This window comes from Macrotis lagotis, chromosome 1 (assembly GCF_037893015.1).
Source record: "Macrotis lagotis isolate mMagLag1 chromosome 1, bilby.v1.9.chrom.fasta, whole genome shotgun sequence".
NCBI lineage: Eukaryota > Metazoa > Chordata > Mammalia > Peramelemorphia > Peramelidae > Macrotis > Macrotis lagotis.
Genome location: NC_133658.1, coordinates 901,030,630 through 901,054,896, shown reverse-complemented (window position 1 = coordinate 901,054,896; position 24,267 = coordinate 901,030,630). Strand labels below are relative to the sequence as shown.

At 55.3% G+C, this 24,267-nt stretch overlaps 3 protein-coding genes and 1 non-coding gene across 15 annotated transcripts; 2 read left to right on the top strand and 2 right to left on the bottom strand.

Moving 5' to 3' along the window:
- Window positions 1-208: 208 nt before the first annotated feature.
- On the top strand, window positions 209-11,096 carry PLEKHG2 (pleckstrin homology and RhoGEF domain containing G2). 4 transcript variants are annotated; one of them, XM_074218960.1, is made up of 19 exons: window positions 209-485; window positions 3,720-3,817; window positions 3,917-4,221; window positions 4,414-4,514; window positions 5,263-5,329; window positions 5,564-5,610; window positions 5,825-5,975; window positions 6,400-6,549; window positions 6,683-6,877; window positions 7,177-7,269; window positions 7,370-7,456; window positions 7,565-7,598; window positions 7,694-7,792; window positions 7,993-8,058; window positions 8,177-8,215; window positions 8,408-8,424; window positions 8,569-8,769; window positions 8,873-9,803; window positions 9,907-11,096. In XM_074218960.1, exons 2-19 carry the CDS (start codon window positions 3,745-3,747, stop codon window positions 10,554-10,556), a joined length of 3,306 nt encoding a protein of 1,101 aa, XP_074075061.1. In that variant the 5' UTR covers window positions 209-485; window positions 3,720-3,744; the 3' UTR covers window positions 10,557-11,096. The 4 variants fall into 4 exon arrangements, with proteins under 4 accessions (XP_074075061.1, XP_074075060.1, XP_074075059.1 ...); XM_074218959.1 differs by lacking the exon at window positions 209-485 and adding an exon at window positions 2,649-2,727; XM_074218958.1 differs by lacking the exon at window positions 209-485 and adding an exon at window positions 2,775-3,060.
- Window positions 478-570, bottom strand: TRNAI-UAU (transfer RNA isoleucine (anticodon UAU)). The gene is given in 2 exon segments: window positions 478-513; window positions 533-570. It is a non-coding gene; the product is annotated as a tRNA-Ile (tRNA).
- Window positions 11,097-14,109: 3,013 nt separating the features above from the next.
- On the bottom strand, window positions 14,110-16,586 carry RPS16 (ribosomal protein S16). Its single transcript, XM_074218971.1, has 5 exons — window positions 16,440-16,586; window positions 15,629-15,730; window positions 14,687-14,783; window positions 14,545-14,592; window positions 14,110-14,311 (listed from the first exon to the last, which is right to left on the bottom strand). The coding sequence occupies exons 1-5, from the start codon at window positions 16,485-16,487 to the stop codon at window positions 14,166-14,168; spliced, it is 441 nt and encodes a 146-aa protein (XP_074075072.1). The 5' UTR covers window positions 16,488-16,586; the 3' UTR covers window positions 14,110-14,165.
- Window positions 16,587-16,631: 45 nt separating this feature from the next.
- Window positions 16,632-23,416, top strand: LOC141509423 (interleukin-15-like). 9 transcript variants are annotated; one of them, XM_074218975.1, is made up of 6 exons: window positions 16,823-17,167; window positions 17,627-17,814; window positions 17,916-17,960; window positions 18,448-18,765; window positions 18,936-18,991; window positions 19,156-23,416. In XM_074218975.1, exons 2-4 carry the CDS (start codon window positions 17,698-17,700, stop codon window positions 18,712-18,714), a joined length of 429 nt encoding a protein of 142 aa, XP_074075076.1. In that variant the 5' UTR covers window positions 16,823-17,167; window positions 17,627-17,697; the 3' UTR covers window positions 18,715-18,765; window positions 18,936-18,991; window positions 19,156-23,416. The 9 variants fall into 9 exon arrangements, 7 of the variants coding, with proteins under 7 accessions (XP_074075079.1, XP_074075076.1, XP_074075077.1 ...); XM_074218976.1 differs by having other exon boundaries at window positions 18,881-18,991; window positions 19,218-23,416; XM_074218974.1 differs by having other exon boundaries at window positions 18,881-18,991.
- Window positions 23,417-24,267: the final 851 nt, after the last annotated feature.

The window sequence follows — 24,267 nt, the reverse complement described above, 5'->3', positions numbered from 1 at the left end:
CCGGAAGTTTCGGTGCGGAGAGCCGCTGGGGGGCGGGGGGCGGGGAGGAAGGGGAGGGGGCGGGGAGGACGGAATGTGCCCGGCCCGGCCGCGGCTACGTGTCAGTGACGCGAGCCGCGTGTGCGGCTGCGCGTGGGGCCCGCAGGCCCCGCCCCCCGGGGCCCGGGCCGCCGATGCCCGTATAAGGCCGGGAGGCCTCCCCGGGGGGCGGAGCCCGCTGGCCCCGCCCCGTTCAGCCGGGGGGGGGGCTTCCTTCCCGGGGCCTCCTGTGACCTTCGGCCTCTTCTTCTAGGAAACCGGAAGGGAAGGGCGGAGGGCGCCCCCCAAGCCGGGGAGGGGCTCAAGGGAGGCCCGCGGCCGGGGCTGCCCCCTCCGGGCCCCTGCGCGAGGGGCCCCGAGGCCGGAACGCCAGGCGCCCGGGTCCCGCCCCGCCGGGCTCCCAGTTCTCCCAATCTCGGGGGGCGGAAAAAAAACGCGTGCTCCAGGTGAGGATCGAACTCACAACCTCGGCATGGCTACGGCCGCACTGCTGTATAAGTACCGCGCGCTAACCGATTGCGCCACTGGAGCCACGGCCGGCGCTCCGCCCAGCGGGCCCCTTCAGCCTCAGCCACGTGACCCCGGCCCCGGGGCTGCCCACCTCGCCCGCCGCCTGGTCTCCTGCGCCTGCGTGACGCCGCGCGTGACGTCCTTTCGAGGCCTCCGGAGGCCCTCCGGGGACGCATGCGCACCTCGTCCGCTTCCCCCCTGCCCTTCCTACAGCTTGAGCCTGCCCCCTGTCGGCCAAGGAGAAAAACGCTCTTCGGCTCTGTCCCCATTGGCCGAAGCGAGCCGGGGGGCGGGGGCGAGGAGGAAGGACCGGTGCTGGGATGGGGAGCTGGAGGGGAGCGACTAGGTGCTTGGGGGCGCGTCGTGTTCTGCGGATGGATGAATGGGGGTACAGGGTGCTGCCCTCCCCGGGCCTGGGAGCACTCTCCCTCATCTTCGCTGTGCCCCCACCCAGAGCAGGGCCACTGCCACGTGCGCCATTTGGGGACCGGGATCTCGGAGTCCGAAAGAACCCGAAGGACCGAGCTCTAGACTGGAGTCTTCCCCAACCCCCTCCATTTACTTAGGATTACTCTGAAGGAGTCCATGCCCCGCCCCTCTCGTAGCCCCCTCCCGGAGGTCTGTAAGCCCCCAGACCCAGGCTGGAGTCGGCGGATCCCTGGGGGCAGTGGGCCTCCAGAGTCCGGGCAGCTCCCGGGGCCGGGCCGGCCTGGGGCTCCGAAGTGCCCGGCCTCATCTCCCAAGTGGCTCCCTTTCTTATCTCTAGCTCTCTGGTCCCCGGCCCGGCCCGAAGCCCCGAGGGGCCCCGGACTTCTTTGGCCTTGGTGCATTTGGGAAGATGGCATCTTCCCGAACCCGCCTCGCAGCCTCGGGGCGAAGTACATCGTTACCAGAAAGGCGACAAGGCCCGGCCCTCGGGAGGACCAAGAAGCCGGGGCCCGGCTAAGGAAGGGCCCCGCGGGGAAGGCTTGGAGGGACGGGGAGGGCAGGGGAGCTTCTCCTCTCGGCTCTCCGCGACAAGCAACAAGTGCCGGGGCTGGGGGGAGCCGCTGGGAGGGTGGCGGTGGGGGGCTCTGAGCTGGGAGAGACTGGCTGTTGGAGGCACTGAAGATTCCGCAGCCGGTTTGGGTTCGGACCCGGCATCTCGGGCATCCACTGCTCCGAAGTGGCTATTCTTAGAAAGTCTGGGCAGGCCCCCGGACGGGAGGGGTGGTCTTGGCCGAGTCCCTTCACCTCCGGAGCCCCGAGCCAACGTGGGAAGAAAAAAAGAGCTTTGCGGAGGCTGAGGAGGGAAGAGGGAGGCCGCTGGCGATGCCCGGAGGGGTCCTGGGGCTCCGCCACGGGGTTCCGAGGTGGCCCCCGGCTAGGCAAGCCCAGCCCAGGCCTGAGAGCGACCCGGGACTGGGGATCCGAGGGGGAGCTTCGCTCTCCAGTTCTCACGCTCCGGCCCCGGAGGCCCCCCACGGCCAGAAGAGCAACTTTTCCAACCGTCGGAGGCGGGCCGGGCTCCGCACCCCCCGGCCCCGCATCCCCCCGGGCTCCGCACCCCCCGGCCCCGCATCCCCCCGGGCTCCGCACTCCCCGGCCCCCCCCGGGCTCCGCACCCCCCCCCCGGGTCCTCATCCCTCCGGGCCCGCATCCCCCGGGCCCCGCACCCCCCCCCCCCCCCCCCCCCCCCCCCGGCTCCGCACCCCCGGGCTCCCTCGGTGAATATGCATGAGGCGGCTCCGGCCCCGCCGGCCGCGCCTGTAACCCCACCCTCTCCCGGGGCCCCCCGCCGGCGGGAACAGGATGTCTGGGCGGGAGGGGGCGGGGAGCAGGGGAGGGGGCGGGGAGGAGCCAGGCCCCCCTGCCCGCCCGCTCGCCTGCCCGCCCGGTCCCCTCCTCCCGGCCCACAGCTGGAGCCGGCCCCCCTCCCCAGATGTGGCGCCGCCGCCGCCCCCCGGCCCGGCCCGGCCCCGCGCCCAGGGACTGACGGACCCACGGACGGAGCCGGACGGGCGGACGGCCCGACGGCTGGCAGCGCCCCCCCGCCGGCCCCGGAGCGCCCCCCGGGGCCCGCCCGGACCTCCGGCCCGAGTTGGCCCCTCGGCTGGCCCCGGGCCGGCCCCTCGGGCGGCGCCGCTCCCGCCCCCCTCGCGGGCGCCCCCGGGGCGGCTGCCAGCCCCCCCGGAGGAGGTGAGGTCCTGGGGGGCCGAGGGAGGGGGAGGGGAGCGGAGGGAAGCGGGGGAGGGGCGGCCGGGGCCCGGGAACAATGAGCAGGGGGCGAGGGGCGGGGCCGGCCCGGAGAGCCCCGCGCCCCTTCCTCCCGGCCCCCCGCCCTCTCCTCCTCCTCCCGGAGCCCGGGGGCGGCTGGGGGAGTCGGCCCGATCCTGGGCTCCTCCGGGGTCCCCCGACTCCGGCCCCGGAGCACCCCGAGGCAGACGCCTTCCGCTCCCCCCACAGCCCGTGCCCGGGGAGTGGGGGGCGGCCGGGGGGAGGCCCTCCGTCGGCTCCGGCGCCCCCTCCCAGGTAATCTCGGCCCAAGTTCGGGGGGGGCGTCCTCGGAACCCAGGGAGAGACAAAAGGAGACACTGAGTGGGGGGGCTGGGGGCCTCAGCTGGGACCCTGGCAGCCTGCCCTGCAGCCGCCTCGCCCTCCCCGGGGACCCTCCGAGGCTCCCGCCCCCGCTGCCTTTCCCAGCCCCTCCCCTCCGGCACGCACGCCTGTCTGTCCGTCTCTCATTCCGTCTGTCCGCCTCGCTTCTCCCCTGCGCTCCCCTCTCCTTTCTCGTATCTGATCATGAAGCGGTTCGCTCTCTGCTCCAAGGCTCACAGGGCCGCACATTCCCCGGTCTCGCGCAGTCTGCCTCATCTTCCCTGTCCTTCTCCATCACAAGCTCCGTCTCTGTCTCTCAGTCTCTGCTGCTGTCTCTTCTGCCGAAGGGATTCCTCCCCTTCCTAAGACCCATCCAACTCCTCTCTCTCTCTCTCTCTCTCTCTCTCTCTCTCTCTCTCTCTCTCTCTCTCTCTCTCTTTCTCTCTCTTTCTGTCTCTCTGTCTCTCTCTCTCTGCCTCTGTCTCTCTCTTTCTCTGTCTCTGTTTCTCTCTCTGTCTCTGTCTCTCTCCCCCAAAGCTTGGTTTTCGGTTTTCTGAAATGTCCGTGGCCTCCTCCCTTCTGCTGCCCTCCAGGTCAATGCTTTGAGATCTGCCAGCCATGCCTGAGGGAGCCCACCGCCCTAATCTCATCAAACCCAGCCCAACCCCAAGCCCTGGGTGTAGCCACCGAGGTGAGAGAAGATGGCTTAAAGCATGTTTGTACAGTAGATGGTGTTTGAGGGGAGTGTGTCAGCGGCCCTGCTGCTAAGTCCAGCCTGGTCTTCCTGCAGGACTTCCCCCAGCCCTGCCTATGGCCTCCCCCCGAGGATCTGGGAGCTCGACATCTCTGAGTACGGTGGGCTCCGAGGGAGAGCCCCATGCGGGCGCCAGCCCAGGTCCCAGTTCCATCCAGATCTGTTCTGTGCCAGCCCTGGAACCCCCACCGGGTCCCCCCATCCAACTGCACCTGACTCCTGTGGGACCTAGAGGGGAGCCAGGGCAAGGGACCAAGAAGCTCTCACATCTAGAGCGTGTGGTCCGAGAGATTGTGGAGACGGAAAGGGCTTATGTAAGGGACCTGAGGAGCATTGTGGAGGTAAGGGGTCCTTCCTCAGATTCCCCAAATCTAGTATCCATCGGGGCCCCAAAAAAATGCTTCTCTCCTTTAATTCTCCCAGAAGTCCTCTCTGTCCTGTGCCCCCCTATCCCTTTGCTTCCTGTTCTTGCCCCGGCTATCAGCCTGAGCTTGGGGACAGGCTATTGGGACACCTGGTTTTCTTCCCCATAGGATTACCTGGGATGTCTGGTGACCAATGGCCCTCCTGGACTGAACTCAGAACATCTTGGGACCCTCTTCTCCAACATTGAAGATATCTACGAGTTTAGCAGGTCAGAAGGGACCCAAATGTCTAGGAAGGCTTAATAATGACCTAGCTGTGCGGCCTTGGGCAAGCCACTTAACCCCATTTGCCTTGCAAAAACCTAAAAAAAAAATGTCTAGGAAGGGAGAGATTCTAGGAGAAGCCCACTCTCATGGGGGCTGGTCTCTACATAGAGCTTTCCTTTTCTATCATGGGGATAAGGTTTCACTGTAATCCATTCTCCCCCTCTCTACTTAATGAAGATAAGAAGCCAGATAACACATTAGAGCCACTCTATTTTGCAAATAAAGAAACTGAGGCAATCCAAGTGAAGTGACTTGCTCAGGGTCACACAGCCACTAAGTGTCTCAGGCAGGATTTGAACCCAAATCTTTCTGACTTCAAATTCTGCACTCTAGCCACCATGCTTTGTTTGTGTTGGGGGTTTTTTTTGGGGGGGGGGAGACAATCAGGATCTCTATAAATGATCTTCCCATAAGAGCCCTTCTTCCCAGGAGTCTTGATCTTTTCTGAATCAGGGGAAATTCGTAGAATGAACATGTGATTCATGGGTGGCAGGATGCCTGCCTGGGCCTTAGAATAATGACCTAGCTGTGTGACCTTGGGCAAGCCACTTATAACCCCATTGCTTTGCAAAAACTAAAAAAAGAAGAAAAATTTCTTAGAGCTAGGGAGAGGACAAAAGATCCTCCCTCCAAGCTGGGGGACCTGTTGTCACCACCTGACCCTCTCCTGTCCCTGCCCCCACCCTGCAGTGAGCTCCTGGAAGATCTGGAGAATAGCAGCAGCGCCCACAGCATCGCTGATTGCTTTGTGCAAAGGGTGAGCATTAGTCAGATACTAGGGGTACGCCAGTCAGAGGTCAGGGGTTGGGAGGAAGGGCACTACTGGGTCCCCAGAACCCTGGGAGAGGGCGTCCCTGGCAGAGGAAGGGGATGGAGGAGGGGCTGGGATCCCCCTGGGGTGTGTGTGTGTGTGTGTGTGTGTGTGTGTGTGTGTGTGTGTGTGTGTGAGATAACTAAGTTCCTTGCTGATCACACTCATTGTCCACCACAGAGTGAGGAGTTTGACATCTATACCCTCTACTGTATGAACTACCCGAGGTGAGCCCATTCTTCCTCCCCTTCTATCTCCTTTTGGGGCCCATTGACCTCCAACTGCTGTCATTTTCCTTTCCTTGACCCTTCGTGTCATCTGATTGCAGCTGTTTGAAAAGCCCACCTCCTCCTTGATCTAGCCCCCCCCCCCCAGATCCCAATCATCCCCTCAAGACTCTCACCATCCCTTGTAACTCCTGTGACTTCTGCCCCTCCCCAGCTCAATGGCCTTGCTTCGGGACCTATCCCTCTCCCCTCCTGTGGCTCAGTGGCTCCAAGAACGCCAGGCCCAGCTCCAGCATTCCCTGCCCCTCCAGAGTTTCCTCCTCAAACCTGTCCAGCGCATCCTCAAGTACCACCTCTTACTGCAGGTGCAAAGCTGAGCCTGGGGATGGGCAGAGAAGGGCAGGCCCTGAAAATTAATCTGCCCCCTGTTAATAGGTGGGGGGCTTAGGGCTGGGGAAGGATGAGGCAGGGATCAGGGGAAAAACCCAGGGCAACAGCTATAGGGGCAAAGATCAGAGGAGACATGTGTGGAGATTGGCTCTCTTAGAGAGACATTTCCTAAGACCCTCCAGTAGGCCCTGCCCTACACTGGGGCTGGGGAGAGGGAAACTCAGGCCTTGGAGAGATGGGGGGGGTGATGTGACAAGAAACCACTCCCAGGGCCACATGTAGACTGAAGATGAGACAAAGAAGAAAGAGGCAGATGGCAGGAGAGGAGACAGAGGTTGTGGAGAAAGCATTTGAATCCATTTCCTTCCTTCCTCCGTCCCCACCCTCTCTTGACTTCAGGAGCTGGGCAAACACTGGCCAGAGGGTGCCGGGGCAGAGCAAGGCCCTGGAGGCCGCGAGGCAGTGGAAGATGCCATTGTGTCCATGACTGCGGTGGCGTGGTACATTAATGACATGAAGAGGAAGCAGGAGCATGCAGCTCGCCTGCAGGTGGGTCCAGAGCTTGGGGAGCAGGGCAGGGTGCCTCAGGGAGTCTGGGATGGGGCTGCCCCTTCCTAGCCCCTCCTTGTCAGTCCATCTGTGCCCCTCTCAAAGGCGGCCCATTTTTGTGTCTCCATTCTAGGAAGTTCAGCGGCGGCTGGGGGGTTGGGGGGGCCCGGAGCTAAGTGCCTTTGGGGAGCTGGTTCTGGAGGGCGTGTTTCGAGGTGGAAGTGGCCCCCGGTTTCGGGGCGGCCAGCGTCTCCTGTTTCTCTTCTCTCGTATGCTTTTGGTGGCTAAAAGACGAGGGCCTGGCTATTACTACAAGGGTCATATCTTTGTGAGTCTGGGGGCTTCCTGGGGGGGAAGGGCTAGACTCAGCCTGGGCCCTGGTGGGGGTAACATCCCTGAAGGGGGAGGAGCCCAAAGGATGACTTCCTGAGTCCTTAGAGGGTGGTGGGGCTAGAAGCCCAGCATCTGTGACTGCTCCTGGGGTGAGTTAAGGAGGCAAACCGTCCTGTACTCTTTGGGGTGGGAAGCGAGGACAAGATTAGAGTCTTGAGGTGCTCGGGGGCCTGGACCCTATAAGATCTGGAACTTGGGCGTCCTTTCACCATCCTATCCCATCTTTCCCTCCAGTGCTGTAATCTGTCTGTGACTGAGAGTCCCAAAGACCCGCTGAGCTTCAAGGTGACCGATGTGACCATCCCCAAGCACCAGCACCTGCTGCAGGTGACCAGAGACTTCAGGGGCCCAGGAGGCTGGGGGGGGTCTCCTCTAAGAGCCCCTGGTCCTTATGCATCTCCCTTTCTCCACCATCTGCACACTTCAGGCCAAGAACCATGAGGAGAAACGGTTGTGGCTGCATTACCTGCATCGATTAATAGTGGAGAACCACCCAGCCTCCATTCCCCCTAAGGTGAGGAAGGCCCTGCCCTGCCTCCCCTCCCCCTAATCAGCCCATGGCTCTGCCCAGAGACCCCAGGAGAGCCCCCCCTCTGCAGCCATTTCCCTTGGTCTCTTTCAGGCAAAGCAAGTCCTCTTGGAAAACACTTTCCACTGTGAGTGAAAACCTTGGGGATGGGGTAGGGGAGAAGCGGGGAAGGAAACCTATTGGGGGGGGTGATGGCTTTGACCCTCTAGACTTCCTTTGCAGATGCCCCTGAAGGCCAACCCAGCTGTGAGCCTCTAACACCCCCTCTTGGGTCCCCCCGCCTCCCCGAAGGTCGGAACTTCACGGGACGAAGGACAACAGGTACAGAGAGCCCCCCCCTGCCATCAGGGGTTTCAGGACCTCAGCACTTAGGAATTCAGCCCCAACCCATTCAACCCTGGGTCCAAGGCTCACCCCCTGCCTCCAATCCCTCAGGGCCCCAAGGGGTCCACATGTCAGCTACAACCTCAGCGAGAAGGAGAGGTGAAATCAGAGGATGAACAGTTTCCTCTTCCCCACAGACCCTTCCCCATCTCTGAACAGTCCTGCAGGGGCCTCCCCAGGCCGAAGAGGCCGAAGGCAGTCTGGTAAGTGGAGGGTTCAGACAATTGGGGTTGGGGTTGGGGTTGGGTGGGATGGGCATGGTGGGGGGAATAACTGGCCAGTTACCCCAAGTCGCTTACCTTGCTCCACTCACCCCCACAGAGCCAGCAAAGGAGTCTCACAACCTGTTTCCGCAGATCGGTCAGTGTCCCCCAGCTCCCTCTGGACTGGTGTGTCTGGTGGGGTGTGTGTGCATAGAGCTTGGTGTCTGTCCTTTGTCCTTCACTATTTCTTGATGGCCTGTTTCTACTGGTGGGGGGTCCAGGAGATTAGAATCGAAATTAAGGGGCTTCCTAATCTCTTGTTCTCTCTTCACCATGCCCTCTTCTCCAGTTGGATCCGGGCTTAAGGTAAGAAACATCGTCTCTATGGTAAGGATGCAGAAACCTGGTCCTCTTAGGGGTGGGGGCTTGGGCAGGCACCTGGGCCTCTGAGGGGGTGGGGACAGGGTACCCTGTCTATGGCCCTGGAGTCTCATTCTTCACCCCTGCTAGCATGCCGGCAGTGAAGGGGAGCTGTTCCCGATGTCAGAGGCCCTCTGCAAGCCGCCGACACCGGAGCCAACCCCGGTCATGGCCTCAGGAACCCCTGAAGACTTGGAGGAAACAGCTCCCCCTAACCTGGGTCCCCCAGGGCTCTCTATCACTGAGGAGATCATGGAGCTGCTAACCCAGAGAGGTCTCCAGGAGCATGGGGTGAGCAGCATCGGCCCCTGGAGCCTCTTGGGGGAGAGCTGGTTGAGTCCTGTCTCAAAGACCAGCTGTCCGGTCCTAACTCTTTTTCTCATTTTTCCTCCAGCTTTCCCCCTTGGAAGTTCCTGAAGCCCCCACATTGCAGGGGGAGACTGAGTCTCCTAAACAACCAGAAAATGCTGGCCCAGAGACCCCAGCCCCATTAAGCAGGGAATCCTCTGAAGAAGAGGAAGAAAAACAGCCAGAAGACCGAGGGCCGTCCCCACTTGACGGCCCAGAGGGTCTGGACCGGACTGCAATTTCCAACATTTCTGAAATTCCAGACTCTGCAGCAATTTCTGACATTCCCAGGCTTCCAGACATTCCCCAACTTTCCAGTTGTGAGGACAGCCCCAGGATTTCTGACCACTCCTCAGAACAAGGGGAGCCCTGCTCCCAAGCATCCGCCCAGGATGAGGATTCTGAGGCTCCAGTGTCTGGGAAGGCCACCCCATCAGAGAAGACAGATGATGGGGCTGGACCCAGACAGGACAGCCAGTCATCTTGGACAGAGGAAGAAGAGGAAGAAGAGGAGGAGGAGGAGGAGGAGGAGGACCCAGAAGAAGGAGAGCCGTCTCCCACTTCTCCCCACAAGACTGATAACGTAGAGACCCCCGAGTACCACTCCTCCTCAGAGATCCGCAGGGCCTGGCGGGCCATGGAACAAGGGTCCATGGAAGGGAGGGGCAGCATTCTGGAACCATTGCTTATCCTGGAAGAGTCAGATTTCAGGGGAAACTGCAGAGTGGGTTCCCTGTCCCAGCTCCTTGTTGGCGGGGATGGGGCCAGGAATGGGGACGGCCCCGGGGGAGCTGCTAGTTCAGAGAGGGTGGCCACACGGGTCCGGGAGCTGGCACGTATGTATAGTGATCGCATTGAGAGACTTCAGAGGGCCGGGACCCAGGCGTCTGTCACTGGTTCCCGGAGGAGGACGCGGGGCCTGCTGCATTCCCACCAACTCCTGGTTCCCCCCAAGGAGGAAGAAGAACTCCAACCTGGTAAATTTCCAGGACATTTTGGGGAGCTGGCGGGGGAGGTAAAAGCCGTTGATGAGGGAAAGGGGAGAAAGGTGACCGTTCCTTTGTCTCTCTGTCTCTCTAGGGCCTCTCCCTGCTTTTGGCCACGTCCTAGTCCGAGAGGTGAGCTTCCCAATGGCTTGTGTTCATACTTCTGTGGCCCTGGCCCCTCCGATGCGATCCCAAGCTACCGCCCCATTGGTTACCCAAAGGCCTGAGCCTTCCCCTGCCAGAAGGCATTACCCTACTGAGTCTGGTGGACTCCAAGACACTGAGGTCCCCAAGAAGGAAGTCTTGACCCTCCCTGCTCCAGAGGCTATTCCGCCGGCCCCTGAAGCCCTGCCTCCAGCCCCAGCCCCAAGCCTACCTCCTCCAGGACGCCAGCTCTTAGGGTCAAGTGCAGCTGCCCTGTCCAGGTACCTGGCTGCTTCTTGTATCAGTCAGAGTCTGGCAAGGAGAGGGGCAGGGGTCCTAGAAGGGGAGACTCCTCTGGCCTGGAAGCCTTCACCAGCTAGGGGTCCCTGGGCCTCAGCCCCCTCATCCCGAGCCCCATCACCACCACCCGCAGCTCGCTCTAGCTATTCTACCACAGTCAGCATCCGTGTTGGGGGTGGAGGGCGGCTGGGTCCAGCCAAGGCCCAGGTCCGCCTGAATCATGCCCCTCTGCTGGCCTCCCTGGATCTCCCAGGGCAACGCCGGATTCAAGGGGCTGCTGAGGCCACTCCTAGAAGGTGAACTGAATGTAGGTGTCCTCCAGAGATGTGATCAGGGGTACAGCCGGGCCTGGGTCTCCAAAATAAGACTTGAAAATATTTAAGACCCTGAGAAGTTGGAGGAGCTGGACATTTAGTCCTACTTTGGAGCTGGCTTTGTGCCTCAGTTTCCCCACACACTCCCCTGTTGTCCAATACAGAGGTCTGTTAGGCCCATGAAGTGCTTTGAAAAACCCCGAGGGCTGCCTTTAATGTTATTAATTAATGTTATTATTTTCTATGTTTGCACATTTCCTTGGGTGGGGTGGGGGCGTTTTCCACTCTCCATCAGTATGGTCAACTCTGCCGCCCTTCCCCCAAATGCTCTTTTTGCAGGGTATGGGGGCTTGGGGATCTGGGTAAGGAAATGCCCCATATTCCACCTAACCTTTGAGGGGATTGTTTCCTAACTCCCAAGCCCCGCCTCTTTATTCTAGCACTGACCCCAGCCCCTCACCTCTTCTGCAGAAACACAAGGTCCTTAACCAAGCCCCCCACTCGCCCAATAAAAGGACTTAAGCTATGTCATTCTTCCATGGTATGTGTTTTCGGGAAGTTCCTGGAATGAGGGCAGTCAAAACTTCTGGGAAGCCTGTAGGAAGCCAGGGGATTGGCAGGCTGGCAGCCGTGGCTCACTCGTGGGAGCAGGGCAGATCTCATGAGGCTGAACGTCCTCACCAACCAGGAAGGGGGTTTGAATATATCTCTGAAGGCAAAACCAGGGTGCAAATCTCCATCCTGACTCCAGATCTATCACTCCTCCTTGGCCTCATCGAAGATGAATTTGCCCACCCTCCAGAGCACACGGACTTGTTCCATTTTCTCTTCCAGTACAGAATGCCTCGAGAGGACAGTGGTCTCTTTCCTTTCTTTTCAGATTAGGAGACTGTGTAGGACAGTTGGGTGGTGCAGTAAATAGAGCACTGGCCTGGCCTTGGAGTCAGGGCAGCTGGGTGACCTTGGGCAAGTCACTTAACCCTTAAACCAGAATGTCAAGGTTGTCCCGATTCATATCTGGTCTTAGCACCCTCTCACTCAAACCCAGTTTATGGGTTTATCATGGCTTCACCTCCCTGATGTTATGGTGTTTTGAGGATGAAGGATGAAACATTGGCAGACAGTGTGGCCTGAGTTCAAATTGTGCCTCCGACCCTCATTAGCCATGTGAGCCATGGCAGACTATTCAACTACTTTCTAATCTGTTAATGTGAACACATTCCCCTGGGTTGTGTGGATGAATGAGAACCATGGGCATAACACTGCAGTTCAAAATGTTTGACTGGGGTGGGGGGTGGGGGTGCTGAGAATTGGGTGCAAGCCAGCGGCCTGTGCTCGCTTCCTGGGCATGGGGATGGAGAAGGCAGCAGGTCCCACCCCTCACCAGAATGTCTCCAAGAGGCTCAGGCCTCCTCAGTAGGCACTTTGTTGGAGTCCTCTCCAGTTCAGGCCGAGTCAGGTCAGCTGAGCCTTGGGAGCCTGGCTGACACATGTGGCCCTGGGCAGGGTGTCCTGAGTGAAGGTGTGGCTTCTCCCCCTGCAGTTCTGCTCACCTCAAACCCACAGGGTCACTAAGGACAGTCCCAGCCTTCTCTGGTCTCCATCCAGTCCAGCTGCTGGGTTAGATGGACTTTTAGGAAGCCTCCACCCACAGGGTGTTTGTGGGTGGGGGCTGGAGCCTTAAGAATGATGAGCCTTGGTACCCCTTCCCCTAGGCTTGTCACAGGCCCTTTGTAGCTAGGGGGGGAAGGGGAAGATTTGGGACACGGATGGACCGTATAAGGGCTATTCCCAGGCCATGATTCTCCCGCCCACGGCTTTCCAGGATGCCATCCAAGGGAAGGAAGGAAAATTCCCAGCCAACGCTCCCAGTCAGCAAGCATTCCCAGCATTCCACTCCCCCCTTCAACTAAGGCAAGTAGGAGGGGGGGAATTCTGTTTTGCATTTTCCCTCCTCCCCCTAGGGGAAAGGGGGTGGGGTATACAGGCAATCTTTCAGCTCCAGATGCATCCCAGCTGTTCCTAGTGAGCGATGAGGCAAGCCACAGCCCTCCCCAGATGTCCAGCTGAGCTAAGCTAGCCCCTCTGGAAATGACCAAAGACCTAGGCACTCAACACCGCTACTCAGAGGATTTCACCTGATTGACCAGAGATGTGGCATGTGAGAAACAGGGGCAGTGATTGGTGGACCTCTTGTATTAGCTCAGTTCCCATGTTTCCAGTCTGAAGACTCTCCCAGTGTAGGTTATGTCATCAAACAGCTCCCACTTTTGGATGGTAAAGGCACCCTTTTTGTATATCAATTAGCTCCTGAAGTCAATGAACTCTTCCCAAAGTGAACAGATCTGTGCGCTGGTTGGTTGCTCCTTGGTTATCAAAGACCTATTAGTGTCTGACTGGCTGATCAGACCAACATGAGCCAGAACGCTGTACCATGGTTCAGGCACAAATAGTCTATTTTGATATCTAGGATGTTTACATTAAAATTCCAGAAAGTTTCTTTAGAGCTGCTTCAATTTTTTTGCTTATAGAGCGTAGCAACATCACCGATGAGGGCACACCCATGCCGTGCCACTATCTCCCAAACAGTTGACTCTTAATTCTTAGACCTCCAGGGTGTCCCTATGTGACTTTTGACCACCTGTGCTTGCCACATGAGCTTTCCATATAATTTTTTGGCAATCATCTGTTTGGCTGTCTGGCCCATTGTCGTTGCACTCTCTGGTAGTAGTGTTTGGATGCTTGGCAATTCTCTATCCATTACACACCTTCCACTTGCTCATCACACCCAGATTCTTGGTCCCTTGGGGTCCCACTATCCCTCCTCTACTACTAGCTGGATCTGGCCCTGGGAATTTCTTTCCCCTTCCCCCCAAAAACACCCTTTTCAGGGTCTTCTTGGGATCTGCAGGATCAATCTCTCAAGCTCCTTAGCCCATGGAATTTACCTTTCCTTTTATTCTTCACAAGATTGGCAAAATGCATGCATAGAAAGCAGGTATAGGAGCCAGCAAGGTAGGACCATTTGTGAAACTGGTTCCTCATCCTACTTGGGAAGTATCAGTGGTGGGCTTTTATGATCTTTTGTGGAAGATCCATTCCCACCCATCAGCAGGACACTCAGTGTGTTCTTCTGAAAACCTTTCCCTTCTTAGAAATGCTCAACAATCACTCCCTCCCTCAACCATCCCTACCCCACTAACCAATTTTTGTGACCTTCTGGGATCTGCCAGCACACAAAAGGTTCATCCCATCATCTTTGTGCACCATTTCCCTTCTTGTGCCTAATCCTGCCCCATGTCCTTAACTCATTGGGTGAGATTGCTTGTTCAGAGCTATGTAGTGGATCTCCTTTAGGAGGGGCTTCCCAAGGCCAAGGTCTGGGTGCTTTCAGGGCGCAGGGAAAAAGCCTCAAAATCCAGCTTCCGAGGGTGACTGGGGAGAAGTATGAATCAGGTCAGCTGTGCCTCAAACATGAGTAAAGTAGATCCAGGGCTAATAAGCTCTTAGAACAGAAAGGCACCATCCACATTCAAACCTCAAACGGTCACATACCAAATTTATTGCAAAAAGACCCATAATCCTAGCAGTTGCCTTATCGATAGGATTTCTGGTAGCGAGCCCGGGCTCCAGGTCCACCAAACTTCTTGGACTCGCAGCGTCGAGGGTCAGCCACCAGCAGAGTTCGGTCATACTGGATGAGGATATCCTTTATTTCCTTCTTGGAGGCCTCGTCCACATCTAGAGAGGAGTAAGAGAACAGGCAGTGACTGCTCTGACGGCTCCAAGTACAAACATCATCGAGAGGTTGCTGGCTGGGGGGTCTCCACTGCAAATCCTGCCCCATTCTTTACTAGCAGTGTGATCCTGGGTCAATATCACCCCCCCCAAAGAAGGGAACCCATTTGCAACCATTCCTCTATAAAGAGATAGCTCTTTGGGCCTACCCACCAGACAGGAAGCTCTTTACTTACATTTCTGGTAATAGGCCACCAGCGCTTTGGAGATGGACTGCCGGATAGCTGCAAGGAAAGAAGAGAGGAGGTCAGCACCCCCTAGAATACCAAGAGGCTAGCAGAGACCTCCTCCAGGTCCCTCTCTTCCACCCCAACTCACCATAAATCTGGGCGACATGTCCCCCTCCTTTCACACGCACGCGGATATCTACGCCTGCAAAACGTTCCTTGCCCAGTAGGAGGACAGGCTCCAACAGCTGTGAGACAGGAAATCCCAAATCAGGCGCTAGGCCACCTCAGCAGACCTCCCTTTCTTTCTTCTCTAGGGGGGTCACTCCATCTGGCCAGAACCCAGTGAAACAATCTGCTCTCTCATGATTATGCATCCCACTCAGAGAAGAGTTATTTCCTTCCCCCTCCCTGGACACTTATGTGACTAGGGCAGACTCTCTCCTAAACTATCAAACACAGCTAAAAAGGAGACACAATGGGCTGGCAGCCTGGATAGCAAAGATACTTAGAGATGGGGCCAGTCCTCCAGAGGCTACACTAAGGAAAGAGCTTGTAAAGAAATCAGCATATAAATGAGTATTTGTTGAGAAAAGCCTAGAGTCTAATCCCTGGCAGCAGCACCATGACTTAGATCACTGTAGAAATTGAACCTGACCAGAAGCACAAAAGCAGCCCAATTTATACATATGCTATCAATAGTTCACTATCAGACCTCAGCAGCCCCTGAAGTCTCCCCATCCCTTTGGCCCTTTTTTTGCCATTGGTGAGTTCCTTCCAATCTTTTTGTTGGAGAGGAATTTAAGGCAATTATCTTTCGTGCCCCCCCCCCAGTTTTGTCTTCTCATTGAAGCAAAACTACCCGAGGACCAGGTCTGCCTTGCTTCATGAATAGTCAAATATAGGAAGTACTCCTCATGTTTTGACAATTCCCGGTTCTGGCTTGCTCTCCTTGCCTTTCACCTGATCTACTTTGGTATGCACAAAGCCTAGGGGATGCCTTTGTCTTTTCTTTTCCCTGAGAGGAAGGGGAGCTAGAAATCAGGGCATGTTTGGAGAACTTCTCAAGGCTTTGGCGGGCCAGTCCAGGTACCTTGTACTGCAGGGTGCGGGGCTCAATCATCTCCAGTGGTCGTCCATTCACCTTGATCAGCCCATTGCCTCTCTTGCAGTGGGCCACTGCGGTGGCGGTTTTCTGGGAAGAAAAGACAACTTACACGTTAGGGTTTCAGGGATTATCGGGCAAGGGTTTTCTTTCACAGGCACAGGTAGGGTGCCTTAAGCCAAGGACAAGGAGGAACCCGGGTCAGGAACCGCTTTACTGGGTGTCGTGTAGATGCAGATCCTCCATATGCCTGGTTTTAAGATCTGCAAAGAGCACTTTTGGGGGGTCCCGTGAAGGAGGAAGGTCGATTCTATCTATTTTGAATACGAGGAACCAACTCACCCAGCAAACCCAAGGATACAACTTTACCAGGTTTCCGATCCAAAACCTTCATCTCACTGAGAGTAGGAAGGCCCTGGGAGAAGCGTGGCTTAAGGGAGAGCAAGGCGCTAGATCTCGGGGCCCCCATCGGCCTCTCCCCAAGAAACAAGGGGCCAAGAACGTCCCGCCGGGCCATCCCGGGCTGCTGCTGAGCCCCGTCAGAGGGAGGAGAGGAATCGGGGGTCCTCGGGAAGGGTCTCTAAGCCCCCCGGGGGGCAGCCCACTCGTTCCCGGCCGGCTCTCCAACGGCCCCGCAAGCTCGGGGTCCCCGCGGCTGCTCCCCCCACTTCGGGAGACTCGGAAGGGCCGGATCGCCGGGACCCCGAAGGATCCGCAGACACGTGGGCCCGGCGGAACCGGAAGTCCCCTGCTGCTCCCCTCCCCCCCGCGGCCCCCCCCCCCCCCCCCCCCCGCTTACCTTTCGCCCGAAGACCTGGACGGACTGGAGCGGCCCCTTGGACGGCATGCTGCTGGCGGGCGGCGCGGGCTCGGGGCCGGGCTGGCGGCGGCGGCGGCGGCGGCGGCGGCGGCGGAAGCCGGAGAAGGGAGCTCCTCACCCGCGCGGAGCCGACGCACGAAAGGGGCGGCCGGGGACGCCGGGGCCGTTTTCCAGGGCTTGCGCAGGCGCAGACGCCCAGGAATAACCCACTCTCCGGAGGAAGGGGGCAGGGCCTGGGAGGCACGGCGCCGGCGCTCTGCGTCGGGGGCGGGGCCTAGCGGCGCAGCAAGGCGGAAGGGCCAATGGCCTAGCTGCGAAGTGGCGGCGCTCCTCATTGGCCGGCTCGGGGAGTCGTCGCGCGGCCCCGCCCCGCCCCTCCCCCTCCCTCCCCCCAGGATCCCCTTCTCCCCAAAGTCTCCTCGAGACCCTCTTCCCGCGGCCGCCTCCCCCGGCGCTCCGGGGTCCCCTCCGGAGCCCCCGTGCCCGGCTCCCCCCGGGGGGCGGCCCCTCTGAGTCGCCTCAGTTTCTCCAGCTCACCTTCTGCCCAGCCAGGTGAGGGCTAGGCAGGGGTGTGCCCGCGATGGCCCCCCGGCCTCCTTCCCCGGCCAGGCCGGGCCCCGGGACTTCACCCCCTCCCCGCTGGGAGGGGCCGGGAGCCTCCCACTGGTCGTGGCCAGCCGGAGCTGAGAGCCGAGAATGGACCAGGGGTGAGTGAGGACGGGCTGGGGGTCACGGGGGCCGGCCTTGGTCCAGCAGGGTACGGACAGCAGACGGCTGAGCCCCGCCGGCGCCCAGAGGGGCAGGCACGCTGATTATTCTGTTTAGGCGTGGGGAAACCGAGGCAGGCAAAAGAAGGAACTCGCATCTTCTGCCGCCATTTGGTGTGCAAACAGACCTCTTCCAGCCCTTAATCCATGACCCCATGTCACGTAAAGCTGGACACACTCTTCTTCAGTGAGATTGTGTGTGTGTGTGTGTCTCGGACTGGGTCCCCCTTCCCCCCACTGAAGCCCTGGAGGGGACCTAAAGCTGACGTCTCCCTCCTCACCTTGAGGACTCGACACCCTCCAAAAGTTTCCATGATTTAAGGGGTTTCTCTGCATTGCAGAAATGAGAACTCGGCCCCTCCCAACTGAACTCTAACCCCTGTGCCTCCTCTCTTCCAGGTGCCTGAGTGTCCTTGCTCCCTAGGCCAGGGAGATGGATAGGAGAGGCCCTTGCCTCCCTGACACCCCTCATGTGGCTCTTCTGGGCCTTTCTTGTGTTCATTCACCCCCTGGGGGGCCCCCCTCTGCAGTCCCCCAGCTGCCCGTGGGAGCCCTTCGAGGGACTTGTAGCTATCATGGAGGCCCTGGTGAGTGGGCAGGCTGGTGACGGGTGGCAACTGGGTAAGGGATGGGAGGGTATGTTGAAAAAGGAGCCTGGGTGAACCGTTCTTCCCCCCTCCAATCCCAGGGTGATACCAATGATGGAACTCTTTATACTCCGGACAACCTCTCTGTGAGTATGCTTTGCCCTATCTCCCTCCACATAGGGGGCCCTAGTTTCTCTTGGGTATTTGGAGGGGAGAGGAAAGTCAGGGACCCTTAAGAAGGGTCTGTTTCTCATGGGTCCCTTAACAAGAGCGTCCAATTCCCAGCCCTTTCCCCTAGGTATTCTGGGGATCCAGTATCTTGGGAAGGTGTATGCCTCAGAAATCAGTAACTTGGGTATCTTGGGAGGTACATCTGAGAAGCCATGGTTTGGGCCCTCTGATGGGGACACTTCAGGAGGGGAGGTGGTGAGTCATCAGTGTCCAGTCTATCAAAGCTATGGGGAATGGAGTTAAGGGGCATCTCTGATAGGGGTCCCCCAGGACAGCATAGAGTTGGTGGGCCCTCAGAAGTGTATCAAGTCAGGGGAACGCCACAAGGCGGGGTTGAGGCTGGGTCCAAATCTCTTCCAAGGGTCCCCCCCAGGGCAGGATGGAGATGGTGGGTCTCTGCAGGTATGCCCTATGGAGATTCTGCGCTGCTTTGGGGTGGAGCTGTCTGTGATTGGGCATGAGGAGGGTCCACCATTAGCCAGGGCTGTGAACCGGCTGCAGCGGACATTGAGAGCCCTGGGGCCCCATCTGTGGGGAATCAGGGGGAGGGCTGCCTCAGAGCCCTGCCCCCCCTGCGAGGGATACCCTGAGAGGCCTGTCCTCCAATTCTTGGTCAAACTTCTGGAGCTACTGCAAGTGGCCTGTGCTGGAGTCCATCAGGTTGGGTGAGAGGGCCTCTCCCAACAGGCTAGCCCTGTAGGTCCCAGGAGACAGTCCCAGGTATCCTTCAGGGAAGGAGGGGGGGGGGGGAGGGGAGGGGGAAGAGGGGAGGGAGAAACTTGACTGGTCTGGGAGATCTCCTTTACTCCTGTCTTCACATCTGAATCTTCTTCAGAAGCTTAGATTTCTGGGGTTCCCTATTACCACTTCTATATCTGAAATGTCGACAGGCCCTAGGGTGGGTGAGAACCGGGGAGGACTGAGAGAAGGAAGAGAGGCAGATAGGGTGAGTACCAGCTACTGATCTCTTCAGGGAGGGCCTCACGTTCTGGGCACGGGCTAGAGGGGTGGGGTGGTTGGGGACCCTTGACTTCTACTCCCCAGAGGGTTGACTTCCATCCAGGAGGGCCCCAAGTGTTGGCCTCGATCTCAGACCCCCTCCATCTCCAGACAGGTGATAGCTCTGCTGCTCTCCTCACCCTGATGGGGCACCTTCTACCTTCCCTCGGCAGGAATGCTTCTGCTCACAGGATTCCTGCAGCACCCCCTTCTCCACCCCATAGCCCTAGACTTGGCTGGACACAGAGTTGGCATTTAAGTGTTTATTGAATAAATGGATGAATATCAAGGAGTGATTGATCTATAACCAACATCCCAAGGGCACAGGGAGGCTTGTGAAATACTTAACCGACCTGGACCTTGGGTGACCCTGTTTGTATAACCCGGAACTGGAGGGATTTTGTGCTTTTTCACATATGATGATATACTTTTCCCATCTCCCCAATTTGAGACCCAGTCTCCTGACCTTGCCCCAGGACAGTGAGAGCCACTTCCTTGCCCAAATGCCCCCTCATGATCCCTACTTCCCACTAAACTCTGTATTCTGCAGGGACTTCCAGTTTAGAAATCTTCCAGAAGTCCCCTTGCTCACTGCCTCAGACTTTTTGGTGTTGCATCCTAGGTCCTTTGTGATTCCGCCTCCTCCTTCCTGCCAAACAGGGTTACTTACCTCCTAGAAGTGGGCACCAAGCTTCCTGGCCTCAGCATCTTTGCTCTTTAGGTTCTCTCCATCAGGAATGACCATTCCCCTCACTTAACTCTTTGTGTCCAAATCTCACCCTTCCATCCTTCAAAGTCTAGCATGGTGGAGTGGAAAGAATGCTGGCTTGGACTTAGAATGACTATATAGCTTACTGCTTAGCCAAGTGACCTTGGGGAGGTCTCCTTCCCTCCACAGAGATCCCTGCCTTCTCTAAGGGAGCTTCACTGTGTCTTGGTTCATCTGCTGAGCCCTGGGTGCATTTCACATATCATATTTTGTGATATTTTGTGAATATGGCTTTAACCACCTCTTAGACTGGGGTGGGGGGGCCAGGCCTTACTGTCGTTGTACCCACCCAGTGATTGGCACAGCCAGCATGGACACTTAGTACTGATAAATGGTTGTTAAATTGCATTTAAGCTGGGCACTTAAGCCTTTCTGAGTTGGAGAGTCTCTTTGAGGTTCACACAAGTTTTCTGAGCTGCCCCACCCCAATCCCAAAGTTCTTTTTTTCTTGTTTGTTTGTTTTTTAGGTTTGTGCAAGGCAATGGGGTTAAGTGGCTTGCCCAAGGCCACACAGCTAGGTCATTACTGAGTGTCTGAGACTGAGCAGCCCAATCCCAAAGTTTTAATGAAGACTGATATTTTCCTCCTCCAGTTGTTTGTCTGAATTTTTATCCATTCCAGAACATTGTTCCCTTCAGTTCACAGGAGACAAAAGTCACCTGAAGGGGACTGAGAGATCGTCAGGAGCTGTCTGGAGTCTTTTAGGAATGGGAGATTGGTGGCTGGGTGTCTGTGTGTCTCTGTGTTGAGAGGAGAGTAGGGATGGGTCCGGTCACATAGGCCTAGGAGCAGGGTACCATCTCTTAATACTTAGGAGGACCAGATGAAGATTTTCAAAGGTGAAAACTGGCTGTAAGGAAGCAGGTGAAGGAGGAAAGACTATCAGATTTAAGTTATTTTTAATTTTTTTATTTATTTAAGGCAATGCGGTTAGGTGACTTGCCCAAGGTCACACAGCAAGACAATTATTAAGTGTTTGAGGCCTGATTTGAACTCAGGTCCTCCTGACTCCAGGGCTTGTGCTCCAGCCACTGTGCCACCTAGCTGTCCTCATATCAGATTTAAGTTCAAGGGACACACCAATCACTGTCTTAAGTGCTAGAACACTAAGGGAAGGGTCTCCCCAGTACGACTCTAGGGAAGTGCCTTCCCCCTCCTACAACCCATTGTGCCATGACAGAACTGGAGCAGGAAGGGAGGAGGAGCCTGATGGAACAAAGCTATTTGTACAAAGTTAGGCAAACCTGCCAGTGATGCAGAGAGGCAAGCTGCTGCTTGGCCTTCTTGGCTAGATGTCAACTGAACCCTATTCCAGACCCTTGGGCCCTGCCCTGGCATGGCCTGAGACCAGATCTGAACTCAGGAAGGTGAATCTTCCTGATCCTAGACCTGGTGTTCCATCTACTGTCTCACTTTAAATGGAGGATTTGAGTGATTCTGCTCTGCTCTGCTTTGCTCTCCATCAGAAAGGCAGAGGGTATGAGTACCAAAGCTGATAGAGCAAGGACCTATTTCTTCTACAAGCTAGGAATGCAGCCACCACTACTTAGCTCTACCATGCGAGACCGAAGCTTACCAAATTGTCCCTGTTGGTTCTGTAATTTGCCCCTTTCATTGTCATCTCTCACCCAGTAGGGTTAGGGGCTCTAGAACAGTATGTGACAAATGGATTCAATTTATCAATTACCAATTTGTGGTTCTGTGATGGATGGTAGTTTGCATCTTCCCTCACAAGCAAAGTAAATACACCAGTGCCAAAATATGGAACCCATCCTTATTGGCCACCAAACAAAATTCAGTAAAGGACGATTGAATAAAAGAATTAAAAAATTAACTGGGGACTAATGTCCTCCAAAGAATTTTTGAGGCAAAGAACAAATCATGGAAACTCTCATTACAAGAAAGGAAACAACCTTGGAACAATATGTCAAAACTGATGGCTGCTGCCCTTTGGGAACTCTAAATACATCAACAAAAGAACATGTAGAAAACCACTCAATAAATGCCATCATACCCCCAAATAAAAATTTTGAAAGTCAAAAAGATTGATAAGTTTCAAAGGAAAAATTAATTTAATAAAACCAGGGTTGCTGATTGAGGCAAAAAAGTCACTGAAATGAGCAATTGAAATTTTTAAATAGTGAGGAAAAACAAATTCCCAGTAACTAAAATGATGGAGAATTCACAGCACATGAAGGAATAAAGGAAATTATTTGGAACTATTTTGTCCAACTATATAAGTCTGAATGAAATGGATAAATGGTTACAGAAATATAAATAATAAGTAAGTAGACTATAAAATTTTTCTGAAAAAGAAATTGGACCATAAATGATTTTCCAAAGAAAAATACTGTAATTAGATGCAAAATAAATTCTATTCAGTATACATCTTAAACTCACTGTGTCCAAAATTGACATCCTTCCCCAACTCCTAACTCCTCCCCACCTCAATCCCCTGACCACCTTCCCTAGAGGGAAGTCTCTCGAGGTCCATATTGGACCCTGCTCCCATACCCCCTCCCTCCTCCATCCAAGCTGTAGCAAAGATCTGCCACTGTCTCTCCTCTGGCACTGACTTCTCCCAGGTGCCAACCATCAACTCATACCTGGATGGATGCAATTGCTACTGGAGCCCAGGAGGACTGCCTGCCGCAGGTCTCCCCACTACAAACCATTCTCCATTCAGGCACCAAAGTAATTTTCTGAAAGCGTGGGCCTGACCCTTCTCCAAGGGCAAGGACTGACTGGTTTCTTTTTTATCCCCCAGCTTAATAGTTGATTAATAAATGTTTACTGATAGAGTGAAACATTCAAAAAAATTTAATACATGACTGGTTTGGGAAAAACTGGACAATATGAGATAATAAATCCCTTCTACAATATAAATACAGTCTTGATGCCTAAACCAGAGATAGTCAAAACAGAGAAAATTAATTATAGGCCAAGTCTCCTAATAAGATGTAAAAATTTGAAGAAAATATTAGCAGAGACTTCAATGACATATCAAAAACCTGACCAAGCTATGTTTCTATCATAAGGGCAGCATTGATTCAATATTAGGAAAATTTAAATTAATAGACTACATAATGAATAAGAAAAAAATCAATAGTATTATGTTAATAGATGAAGAAAAAGCTTTCAACCACACCCATTTCTCTTAAAAATACTAAACAGCATAGATTAAATATATCCTTTAATATGGTGAAGACCATCTAGCTAGCCCTAAGGGTTAGCATTATGTAAGATAAAGATAAACCTGAGGCCTTTCTAATAAGATCAGTGGTAAAATAAGGATAGATGCCTATTATCATCACTGTTATTTGATACTGTAACAGAAATACCCAATCTCTTTTTCTTTAGGTTTTTGCAAGGCAAATGGGGTTGATGGCTTGTCCAAGGCCACAGAGCTAAGTCATTATTAAGTGTCTGAGGTCTATTTTGGACTCAGGTCTTCCTGACTCCAGGGCCAATGCTCTATCCACCATGCCACCATCCACCATGCCACCTAGCTGCTCCTGAAATACCCATAAGAAAATAAATGAATAAGGATAAGAACTGTGCCTCCATGAAGGCATTTTTAGCAACTATATGCAACAGTAAGTATCATTTTTTTTTTTTAGGTTTTTGCAAGGCAAACGGGGTTAAGTGGCTTGCCCAAGGCCACACAGCTAGATAATTATTAAGTGTCTGAGACTGGATTTGAACTCAGGTACTCCTGACTCCAAGGCTGGTGCTTTATCCACTACGCCACCTAGCCGCCCCTTAGTCTTTATCATTTTCTTGCAAGATTTTGAGTTTCATATTTTTCTCCCTTATTCCTTTCCCTCCCCCCTCCCCTGAACTTAAAACAATCTATTATAGACTATACATATATAATCATACTAATCATATCGACCATATGAAAGAAGAATCAAATCAAAACAAGGAAAAAACATAATACTTAAGACAACTTCTAAAAATTGAAGACAGGAAGCTTTGGTCTGCATTTAAACTTCACAGTTCCTTTTCCGGATATGGATGCTATTTTCCATCATGAGTCTTTTAGAATTGTCTTTTATTCCTGTACAGCTGAAATGAACAGGTCCATCATAACTGATGTCACCCAGTGCTGCTGATAACGTGTTCAATGTTCTTTTGGTTCTGTTCGCCTCACTCAGCATCAAACCTTCCAGGTTTTTTTGAAGGTCCTGTCTTATAGAACAATGATGATCCATCATATTCATAAACCACAATTTGTTCAGCCATTCCCCAATTGATGGGTATCCCCTCAATTTCCAATTCTTTGACAATACAAAAAGAACTGCTATATTTATGTACATGTGAGTTTTTTTAACTCTTTTTTGTGAACTCTGGTATGTACACCTAGTAGTGGTATTGCTGGATCAAAGAGAACACAGAGTTTTATTGCCCTTTGGGCATAATTCCAAATTGCTCTCCAGAAAGGTTGGATCAGT

Coding starts and splice junctions, on each gene's coding strand:
- RPS16 (XM_074218971.1), bottom strand. CDS start 16,487: ATGCCGTCCAAGGGGCCGCTCCAGTCCGTCCAGGTCTTCGGGCGAAAG. Junction 15,731..16,439: donor TCCAGGTCTTCGGGCGAAAG/GTAAGCGGGGGG, acceptor TTTTCTTCCCAG/AAAACCGCCACCGCAGTGGC. Junction 14,593..14,686: donor ACATGTCGCCCAGATTTATG/GTGAGTTGGGGT, acceptor CTTTCCTTGCAG/CTATCCGGCAGTCCATCTCC.
- LOC141509423 (XM_074218973.1), top strand. CDS start 17,698: ATGTGGCTCTTCTGGGCCTTTCTTGTGTTCATTCACCCCCTGGGGGGC. Junction 17,815..17,915: donor TAGCTATCATGGAGGCCCTG/GTGAGTGGGCAG, acceptor CTCCAATCCCAG/GGTGATACCAATGATGGAAC. Junction 17,961..18,880: donor ATACTCCGGACAACCTCTCT/GTGAGTATGCTT, acceptor AATCTTCTTCAG/AAGCTTAGATTTCTGGGGTT.
- PLEKHG2 (XM_074218960.1), top strand. CDS start 3,745: ATGCCTGAGGGAGCCCACCGCCCTAATCTCATCAAACCCAGCCCAACC. Junction 6,878..7,176: donor ACTACAAGGGTCATATCTTT/GTGAGTCTGGGG, acceptor CTTTCCCTCCAG/TGCTGTAATCTGTCTGTGAC. Junction 8,059..8,176: donor AAGAGGCCGAAGGCAGTCTG/GTAAGTGGAGGG, acceptor TCACCCCCACAG/AGCCAGCAAAGGAGTCTCAC.